At 42.2% G+C, this 11,235-nt stretch overlaps 1 protein-coding gene across 1 annotated transcript in view; it reads left to right on the top strand.

The window, feature by feature from the left end:
• The first annotated feature begins 3,212 nt into the window (after positions 1 to 3,212).
• The window catches only part of rhbg (Rh family B glycoprotein), a 29,263-nt gene continuing 21,240 nt past the window's right edge, over positions 3,213 to 11,235 (top strand). The window contains exons 1-5 of the mRNA XM_034873627.1: positions 3,213 to 3,642; positions 8,745 to 8,931; positions 9,263 to 9,413; positions 9,610 to 9,757; positions 10,459 to 10,625. Of these exons, the coding sequence (XP_034729518.1) occupies positions 3,417 to 3,642; positions 8,745 to 8,931; positions 9,263 to 9,413; positions 9,610 to 9,757; positions 10,459 to 10,625 (879 nt within the window). The 5' untranslated portion in view covers positions 3,213 to 3,416. The remainder of the gene's footprint in view (positions 3,643 to 8,744; positions 8,932 to 9,262; positions 9,414 to 9,609; positions 9,758 to 10,458; positions 10,626 to 11,235) is intronic.

The raw sequence follows: 11,235 nt of genomic DNA, 5'->3' as shown, positions 1-11,235 counted from the left end.
GCAATAAACACAAAGAGCTCCCTGCATATGGCTCAAGAGCCGCGGGTTTCGCCACCCCTGATGTAGAACATAGATTTATCCTGTATTAAAAGCGACATGCTCAGAGTCTGAAAAGACAGACAGGATCTTTCTTCTGTCACTCCAGAGTTCATGACTGGTGTTTGACGCCTGTGGTCTCAAGCATTAATAGTTTAAATTCCCCGAAATCATAACAACATTCCTGCTGCCAGTCCGTTCTTTCACCTTTCTAAGGAAAAGCCTGTCTGCTGATGGAGGACGCAGATACAGGTGTGTAAGTGACACCTCTTTTCAAACTTTACAGAAGAAAGAAATGAAGACTTGTACAGCATGGAGCTCTTACTTTAACACAAGCCCCAGCCTGTACTGTAGTGAGATTATAACATCTAAATCCGTCGTCTCCTGATCATCAGAGGCTCCGCCATGCCCACATCCTTCCTCTATTGTGACTGTAGAAGTCAGAGTCAATGGTCTATGCTACTGTGGTTTTCTGTTACAAGTTGAGGAAACAGCTGAGGCCAGCAAGTAATGCCTAAAAGTTACCAAAACCATTATTCTAGCATTTCATTACAATCAATACATTCCCAAAAAAGACAGATTATAACCAACAATTAGTGTATCTTCAGTCTTTGTAGCCTTATGTTCCGTAAAACTCAGTTGTTGTCCAAAAAAAAAAGATTAAAAGCGCATCAAGGAAGCACAAGGTTGCATTAGGTGTCATATTTCTTGGCCAGTGTGTACTGTTTTCGTTGATGACGGTCTCTGAATGTTTGGCCATGACGGCTTGCATTAAACTGTGGCTGCAGCGCTGAGAAATTATAAAAATAACTCAACTCTTTGGCTCAAGTTATAATGTGTGTCCTTGCAATGTTCTTTTTATAAAAGCGTCATCAAGTCAGTAGTTATGACCCAACCACGCTAGCGTTGTCAACAGTTTCATGTGGTCCGGGTTATTACAGCTTTTGTGTTTATAGTAAAACCCGTGCAGAAAGTGTTAAATCATAGTGCGTTCCATTTGTACGCGGGGGTCGGACTTTCCACGTCGGAAACACCCCTCAAAACTCGGATTTCCAAAATGGGAAGTAAGACAGTGGGCTCGTTGGAGATGAACTGCGCCTGGTCTGTAAAGTGGACGAGAGCAGGCGGCAGCAGCGGGGGGGACAAAAAGCTGCGTTAAAGTCGGACAGCTTCCGGCCGATGCCAGCCGCCTTCAGGCTGGACAGGAAGTGACAAAAACACTGTGGTGCCATTCCAATTTAATAAAATATAATCAGACCCACATATCAGCTGGTGCCCAGTCTCCAATTGTTTCAATTATGACAGAGTAGATCTCAAAGTGCTCTACATGAGATCTGTTGCTGATTTGAATGAACAACACTGTGACGAAGGACGACCTCTGCAGGCTGGTAAAACTGGCTGATGAAAATCAGCCAATCAGGAGTGGCACTGCACTCTACTACTCGCCGAAGAAGACAGCTTAAGTTTCGGTTTCGGGTAAAGTTTGGAAGAGAGCTGACGTCGAAAGACTGTGCAGATATATATAGATGGATAAAATAATACAGTGTTGCTGTAATTATTGCTAAGTTCCTAGATTGTGTGCGTGCAACTACCAAACCACACACATTCAAAACCAAAACAAACACACTGCAGATGATCTGTGATCTGAACAGATTTAGTCTCTCTGACTTCTAAACGTCACTAAAACAACCAGCAAAACGAAACAAAAATTGTTAGCTAGGAAAACCCAGGGGACATACTGTCTCTACCAGGTTGAACACAAACGGGTCAACAAACAACAGAACTAGTAATAATTTAACTACAAATAACAATCATAACAAGGCAAACACCCACAAAATATAATTTTTTTTCCCAACATTAACCAAAACAGAATGACCTAATATAACATTAATCAAGTAGAAACATGAGCTAAAGAAAGAATGAAGCTCCCCCATGACACTGCCAGTAGTGGTAGAGTCCAATTAGGCCCAATCTCCTTTAAAACAGCTGTTTGTACACCTGGCGTCTTTTGGCCCCTGCCTGGAACCGTCTCTGTCTGCAGCCCGCAATCATGGTGAGCGCAGAATAAATCAGTTATAATAAACTAGGAGACAAACCAACAGCAACTCAGTGTGCGTGCGACGTGAGTCTGTGAGTCCGGACTTTGGGATTTGGACCCTTTAAGTTGTTTGTAGGTAAAAGATGTTTGAAAGGACATCATGTGTGGGGAAAATTGGCAAAGAAATTCGACGTGATCGCATAAGGTGATTGCTATATTAAGCTGGCTGAGGTAAGGGACGCCGGCAGCAGTAATACAATATGTTTTATTTTTCCAAGCTGTAATGAGCATTTTACAGCCTGTAATCTGCTCCCAGTCTATCCTCTCTAGACTATTAGGCAATAAAGCTTCCCCCACGCCATCGAGCCATAAAAATCGGAAAATTGACATCCGTGGATCTGGAGCGGACTTTTTTGTTGGTTTTTACAGATAACTATGCGTAAATGCGCACAGGAGCAGTAGCCGGCAGCAGCTCATTTTTGGTCTCTGCTGTTCGCAGTACACACTTTCTCAACAAGTATACGTTATTTCACCAACAACCCATCCACTTTTGATGATAATAATCATTTTTATGACCATCTGTATGAGCCAGTTGAAGTGGAGGCGGAGTTTCGGTTGACCGCGGACCATCGTCCGGGTCAAAATCGTCCGGGTTTGAATCGCGTTATCGTGGACGTGCAGATTGCGGTCACGAGGCTCATCCGGTTTTGATGTCCGTCGGGATGTTTTTAAATGGCGCACAGATTGCGCACATCTCCGTACAGGCTCTGACAGCAGTCTGCTCTGAGCGCATCCACCTTTCCCTTCCTCTCTCACCCAACGCTTCAGTAAAATAATTTCATGACCTTGTCTTTATGATAAAAAATAAGCTAGCACTCTCCTACACATTAATTATGAGAACGGGCAAATACTTGTGTTGTAAATTGGAAGCTTTTGGGCATACTATGAGAAGGAATGCTGTCTGTGGCCACGCAGTGATGATTATATTGATTTATAAGATGAGCTAAAGCACTTTCCACTAGTCCACCTTAAGTTCTGTAGTAGTGGGGAGGGCCTAAGAGGTTCTCCCCATGTTCACGGGGAGGCAGGCTTATTACAGTAGGTGTGACCCAACAAAAACAAATGTAAGACCGGCTCTGTGTGTGTCTCAGCTTCTTCCACTCACACACACCAGCCTCCTGTCTCTGCACCGAGGACATCCCTGGGGGTGTGTGTGTGTGTGTGTGTGTGTGAGAGCGAGAGACGGACAGTTTTAATTCACTTTGCTGGATCTTTTAATCCCCTTGTGTCCCTCAAGGTCGAGCCTCAGGCAGCCTCTCCTCAGCTCAGCGGGGAGGAAACCATGACTGACTCGGCGACCAACATGCGGCTGAAGCTGCCGATCATCTGCTTCATCCTGGAGATCATCCTCATCATCCTCTTCGGCGTCCTGGTGCAGTACGACCATGAGACGGACGCCAAGGCATGGCACGACAGGTCCAACCATGATAACCACACCGAGCACGGGGGCCACGCTGAGTCTGGGGGCCACTCCGAATATGAAAACGACTTCTACTACCGCTACCCAAGTGAGTGGATGTCAAGAGGTGCAGGGTCAGAGGTTTCAGCGAGGTCCAGGGGTCACGATGTTTGATTTCCATCTGTCTTAATGAGTTTTTAAATGTACGGTTTCTCAACTAACACCTACAGCAGCATTGATGAACGGGTGCTTTAATAAGACAGAATGTTACAGGTTTTCATATTGATGTTATCAGGCTTCAAGACCATTGCATAGTCTTTTAGAATACTAAACATTTAACTAATCACAGTACAGCTACTCCATCAATGTGTATTTTATTTTTTTGGAGAAAAACATAATTTAAAAAGTTAATGCCAAACTCAATGCCTTTCCACCTCAATAACTTAAAAGGAAAACAGGATCATAACCTAGCCGAGAAATGTTTAAATACAACTTGGAAAATCAGTTTTCTTTTTAGTTTCTGTTGGTAAAGCAGCTTTTAGCAATTATAGTCCAGATTTTTTTTTCTAGATTTTTTTTTAAATATAATCCCAACCTGATTAAATTATATGAGCAACACAAAGTTTTTAAATCTTGGGGGGGGGGATTTTTTCTCACACTTTAAACTTGGCTTATTCTTTAGCAGTAGAACCAAATACTGTTGTCTTTTTTGGTCAGGAACCATTTCCTGTGTACTTTTTAGCATTGAAGAATAATCCCATTTTACTGTCTTTCCAACAGCTCTTGTTTGATAATGACTAACGTCTCTAACACTAACATGATGCGTTCCTCTCTTACATGCTCCCGCAGTGATCTTTACTGCAAGTGTGCCATTCTTGCAAGCATGCCCCAATTATTTACATATTTGGATATATATTCTTGTAAAGTTATTGGGGGGTGGGGGAGAATGTTGTTTTCTGTGTGAAGCCATGAGAAGCTGCTAAACTCTAGTTTCCCTAATTGGGACATGCCTCGTTCGTTTGTTCATTGAACATTTTCTAGAGAGGAGTTCCAGTCCACTGCCATCCTATGGAGGCAGATCATTGATCGTTAATTTCATGTTTATGGACTGTTGATGTGGGGGGGGGACTTTAGTCCCTCACAAACTAGAGGGGAAAGATTGGGTGCAGGTCACAGGCTCTAAAATGCTCATGAACGCTTTTGATAAAATACATTTTCTCTCTATTGAAACTTGCTGCACACAAGTTTTTCCGCGTTGGCATGAATGGATTACCGAATGGGCCGCACAGGCCTTGGGGACCCCCCCACCCCCCCTGGCCTTCACCTGCAAAATGTCACCCAAAGAGACTCACACCACAATCATGAAAAGATGCAAAATGACTGCACACGTCACACTCCCGACACCGCATGTCCAAAACCGAGACTTGGTCAGCATCCTTTGACGTTAGTTACGTCACTTTTTAAAGTTAGGAGTGAGAACGGGTTAAGGAAAAACTCCACAAAAATAGGCGAAAGCTTCATAAGTCTCTTTATGTAGAAGAGGTGGCGCTGAGCCCACGGGCCCGTTGTGTCATAAGCCGTCCACGACTGGCATTGGCTAATCTTAACCAACCAATCAATGCAAGGCTGCATTAGCTCTCCACAATGAATGTGTAGTGTGAAGTTTGAATTTCAGACTTCAGATATCAATTTCTTTTTTCTTTTTTTTTTTTTTTTACTAAACCCTTTTTTCTTAAAGTGGGCATTCATCTAATCATGCAACATAAAATGGTATTTGAAAAACATAATGCAGTTAAAACATTTTGTTCTACAATTCACTGAGCCCCTTATCTCTACGGTTCAAATCCAAAAGGGAGGTGGATATCATTTATAAATCTCCCAACATGCAACCCTTCGCCCTGCAGGTAGCTAACTGTCACCCACTGAATCGTCCAACTGGAACTAAAGCATACAACCTCCGGCTGGACAACCTGCAGGGTGTTGCAGGTTGACAAAACAACAACCCCATCCCGACTGTTTGGGTTATATCTTATCATCTACTGGCTCGACCTCTGTAACAAATGTGAAGAATAAAGCGTAACGAAGGTTTAGCTCACAATGTTCCTAAGTTAGTTACACAAGGATGTATGCTTTCTCTAACAATCGCTCCATTCACTTGGATGATGTGAGAGTAGATGGATAAGAGAGGGCATCCAGAGGAAAGGCTTGGTTCAAGGGTGGTTATATAAAAACCTAACGGTGTAACAATTTGTGATACAAATTTGATATAAATTATAATGGATGAGAGAGGCTTTGTTTGTGGTTTTCACAGAATGGACTGTAACAATTCAGAACATTCAGTATGAAGTTTTATTTTCAGATTCATAGTTTCCCATGTTGACATCATTTAGATGCATTAAATGAAAACTTAATCAGGCTTTACTGGGGAACAAGAAGGGAATAAAGAGTCACAAAATAGGTTTTGAAGACTATGAGTAGTGGATGATGATGGGATTTTTTATAACTTATTTACAAAAGTGCAATCAAAATCCAACATAAGCGGAAGTAGCAATGTCTAAAATGAACATAAGAATGACATCTGACATTGGCACGGAGACGCAACTCATACAGCCCTACAAGGTTTAAGTCATGCGTTTTGTGGCAGCTAGAAAAGTTGGCGTTGCCTTGAAACTAGAAATTCAAGTCCATTAACTTGCATTTGTCAAAAAATTTCCCTCTCTCCTTTCTCTACACACACTCCAACATACACGCCGAGCCTGCTGTTATCTTAACGAGATACACCGGCGCATAGGTGTAACTTTAGATGGCGTACGCTCTGCGTAGAACCTCCATGCAACCATAAATGTGCATTTGGGCAACTGAACTGCTGTGAAGGTTGGCTAGACCGTGGTCTTGGTATTAATGGTTTGTAGAACACAGGATGATACCTGCAGTTTGTCAATGTTGAACATTTCAGCGTTTTTCCTAACATGTTTTTTATTAAACAGACCACACTTCTGCTGTGATCCACGGACAAAAGGCCAAGTCAAAAGATGAGGAACATGCTGGGAGTTGGTAGGTCAGTGGCTGTAGACGATCTGTAATCAGACACCCTCTCTGTCACCGGCTCTGACACAGAAGTTCACCTTCACGTTTCAGTGCTGTTTACACAACCACCATCCTGCACGCTTGGAGAAAACTGTACAATAAACAGGCGAGTTCAGACTCCAGGTTATCGGGCAGCTTGTAAAGAATGGGCCTCGCGAGTCTCCCTCATGTGCAGAGATCACCTGAAGTAAAACGGAGGTCGCACAACCTATGGGAGCGTTTTCCAGTCTTAATTGGACTGGGGTGGGTCAAAATCGGCTCGTAATTCAGGGTTAAAAGAACGTTGTTTGGGTTCAAATCATCTGTTGGATTTATTTAACTTCTGGTTTAGCATGTGGCGCAGATTGTAACACCTCTGCTTAAGTTTTTATTAAAGTAAAAACAAAACTATTTCTTTAAAGGAACCCAAAACCCGGGAGACAAATTTCTTAACCTTATTCCTGATTTGCTTCCGCTATAATTAAGGGGCCACTAGAGTGTGCCGCCACTTTAATCGTTAGACAGAATTGCCGCTAAAACAAACTACCTATGGGAGCTTTTATGGGGGGGGCAGTCTCAATTGCACAGTGGGATTGTTTTTATAAACTTTTCAATTTGTTTCAAAGTCGGTTACATTTTATCTCAGCCTGTTGGAATAACATAATACATTCTACCTCTTTGCCAGAGTGGCTTCCAGCCATGCTGATTTTTCATATTTGACTTTTGAATAACCTAATCCCCAAGGCTGTTTGTGTTTTTTTTTTTTTTTTTTTTGTGATGGTGTGAACTGTTTTTTTTCTAAGACAACTAAGAAATTATTTAGCAGATTTCATCACTTTTACTTTACCATGATAGTCAAAATGAGCTTATACTTCTTCTTATCCCCACGTGTGAAACTGTTTAGGGAAAACAATCTCATGTTGGGGAAATTCATGGCCTGAAAATGATTGAATTTAAAGAACATCAGCGAGTTTAGCTTCATCACAACTCAAATGGCAGAAGCACAGCCTGTCATTGCTCTGATTGTATGGGGTCCTCCTGGATATCGGTGCGTGTATCTGGGCCAAAATGCCAATGGGGACACTGGGAACACCTCCCACCGGCCTGGCCAATAAACGGTCACCATGGTGACAGCAGCCACGGCACAGTGCATTATTGTTTGGGCTGGTTTGGGACAAATGAGGAGAGTTAGAAAGAAGTGCTCACAAACTGTTCTAACCAAGACAATGAGGGAGGAAGTGGACAGTCTGCATGTTGAGAGTTCATTATCCAGTCATTTACACGGTGGACCAGCTATATTTTGGCAATAGACTCGGATGAAATTATTAATAAACATGACTATCAATGAGGAAGACTCTCATCTGAACCCGAAGTCCCCTTTGAATAAATCTTATTCAACAGCGCTCATTCAGAGGCTGTTTTCAGTGACAAAGCCCTCAAGTGACTCAGTAGTTGTTGGTCTTGGCAGTAATCAGGTGTTTTGTTGATGGAGGTATTTGAAGAGCAGCTATGAGGTCAATCTTAATGACTGGTATCATCACTTAAGTGCTCTTGGCACTTTACCACAAGGCTCTTCATTGTAGAAGTATCAAAGGAAATGTTAACTCATCCAACAGGTTGGACCGTTCATCTTTAATAATTCTTTTACAATAACCAAGGTAAAAAGTTTAACCTTAGGCCTATTAGATGGCAGTATAACGGATATCTACTTGCACTTATGAAACTTGGAAGGCTGCATCATGGGCCAAGAACTCATTTGATTTTTGGAGTGGATCCAAATCACTGGGCGGATACAATATTTGTTTTCATTCAAATTTATTGAATTTTAATTTCCAGTAAACGGATACTTGCATCATAGCTAAAAGGTGTAATGGTAAATTAAGGATTAGTTGATCAACAAAAAATGTATTATCAATTGTGATATTTAATGAATCCTATCCTTTTATTGCCTTGTAGACCTCCACTTGTGTAATTACTTTTCACTACATTATATTTCACGTTTTGGTCAACATACTCTCTCGAACCTTCTGTCTTCTGGGTCCATTTTGTCTTTTTACTACATCAAGCAACACACATCTAACAAAGAATTGGTCCCCCTGACTTAAGAACTACACATTCTCAACTGGTGTTGTCTTTGTTGTGCAGGTTTCCAGGATGTGCACGTGATGATCTTCATTGGTTTTGGCTTCCTCATGACCTTCCTGCAGCGCTACGGCTTCAGCAGCGTAGGCTTCAACTTCCTGATCGCGGCCTTCTCTCTGCAGTGGGCTACGCTCATGCAGGGCTTCTTCCATGGAATGCATGCGGGCAAGATCCACATCGGGGTGGAGAGGTATACAATCACACTGTACATGGATGAATACACAAGCCCTGACACGTCATACATACTGTACAAACAATATGTTGACCATGCAAAATCTGTAAACTACCTGATTTAAGTCCTTAGATTTTAGAGCTTGTCTGCAGACATTCGGAGACATGTTGAAAGTCCACAAAGACACAAATGAGTCATTCTCTCTCTTCATATCTTTAGCTTTTGTTCGAAAATATCCATTTGAGTTGAAGTGAAAACTTCTGACAGAACTTTACGCATTTTATTATTTTGTCCATGCCCTGGAGAAGCTACTGTACTGATGTCTTTTATCAAACTCTGATTCTTTCAGTATGATTAATGCTGATTTCTGCACCGGCGCTGTGCTCATCTCATTTGGAGCCGTTTTGGGCAAAACCAGCCCCGTCCAGCTGCTGGTCATGGCGATATTTGAGGTCACATTGTTTTCAGTCAACGAGTACATCCTGCTGTCTGTTCTGGGGGTGAGTTGCAAAAACCGCAGTAATTGCCTAAATATCTCCTTGTGACGTGGTGTTTGAGCTGCGGTGTGAAACCGCACAGTCTGCAAGAGAATAGTTAACAAAATTGAGAAACAAAATTGGGGAATAAAGCCATTGCTGTTCATAAAATATATCAAATTCATCATTTTTCAAAGCAGATTGTGGCTGTTTGTTTCAGGCCAAGGACGCCGGAGGCTCCATGACCATCCACACGTTCGGAGCCTACTTCGGCCTAACGGTGACCCGGATCCTGTACCGGCCCAACCTGGACAAGAGCAAACACAGAAACTGCTCAGTCTACCATTCGGACCTGTTCGCCATGATCGGTAAGACAAACGCTGGAAATCTACTGTCTAGAAGAGTGGTTTTCAGCAACTACACCCAGATTAACAATCCTGCTTGTGTTGCAAGCAAGTGGTTTCTTCATGCGGTCTCAATGTTTCTACTTAAACATTGGTGTCAAGGGTGCGGTCATAGGTTTGAGACACTTAAACCATCACACCCATTGAGTGGAGCAATGCTTTTCTTCCATACTGTATACAGTTTAGTGTAAATCTGCTCTTACATTGTGCTTTTTCCTTGTTTGATACCAAACAGAAGTGTGGCTTTGAGTCACGGTTAATTTGACTCAAACTGACTTTGTCTTTTCTCAACACCAATGACTCACAATTTCATTTGAATTCTAGCTTTTGACCTCCCTATCCTCTAGATGACGCGTTATTTTACTTAATGTGTTGCAATGAAGTCCCTTTTTCCCAGACAACAGATGTGTTGTATATGAAGCCGTAAACGGCAAACTATATTGTGTTAACTGCAGGTAGAGAGGTGTGTGTCAAGCCTATATGAATCTATAAGCTCATGTTTTATTGGTTCTGGCAGATTGGGTCTAGCCTCCCCTTAACTGTGATTTACCTAAATTTAAGTCCTGATGTCGTTGGATAGCTTGACTTGTCAATATTAGATTGTCCCGTCTAATTTATAGTCTGATAAACCGATTGAAGGTTGTCCTAATCGCTGTGCTTCTCAGGTACCATCTACCTGTGGATGTTCTGGCCCAGCTTTAACTCTGCCGTCACGGCTCATGGAGACGACCAGCACCGCACGGCCATGAACACCTACTACTCCCTGGCAGCCTGCACCCTGTCCACATACGGCATGTCCGCCCTCACGGCACACGACGGCAAGCTGGACATGGTGAGGTCACAATGGTTTCAACAGGTCCTCCAAACCTCAAGACCATATGAGACGTTTGTACATATCCTCTAATAAGACCCATAGGATTGCTTCATCAATTATACCCATAGTGGTGGCAGGAGTTCAACTTGAAAATGTATTGGTTGCAGATTTTAACGTAAAGTTTGGGTTCAAACACGTCTTAAATTGGTCTCAATTTGTTTAGGAAACAACAGGGTGGATCTTAACAGTTTCTCCAAATTAGGGCTGGATCCATTTTTTCCAGGAGATTAGTCTGTTTAATTTCCAGATTAATGGATTACTTATTCGGTCGCTAAAATGGTAAAATGCGGATCAGTGTTTTTTCAAAACACGCAAGATGTTTTTAAAGGCCTTTTTGTCAACAACCTCAGATTCATTTTGCCGTCCCAGAGAGAAGAAACCAGAAAATACTAAAATTTGGAATTTTTACATTTTGCCTTTTATAAAAAATTACTCAAACCGGATAATAAATTATCAAAAGTTGGCGATTCATTTGAAAGCTGACACTAATTAATTGTTGCAGCTCTACTCAAAAGATAGACCTGTTGACCTCAATCTGTCACATGAAGACACCCCCCCCCCCCCCCCC

Source organism: Etheostoma cragini, chromosome 6, assembly GCF_013103735.1.
Source record: "Etheostoma cragini isolate CJK2018 chromosome 6, CSU_Ecrag_1.0, whole genome shotgun sequence".
Lineage (NCBI taxonomy): Eukaryota > Metazoa > Chordata > Actinopteri > Perciformes > Percidae > Etheostoma > Etheostoma cragini.
This window is presented reverse-complemented; position numbering and strand designations above follow the sequence as displayed.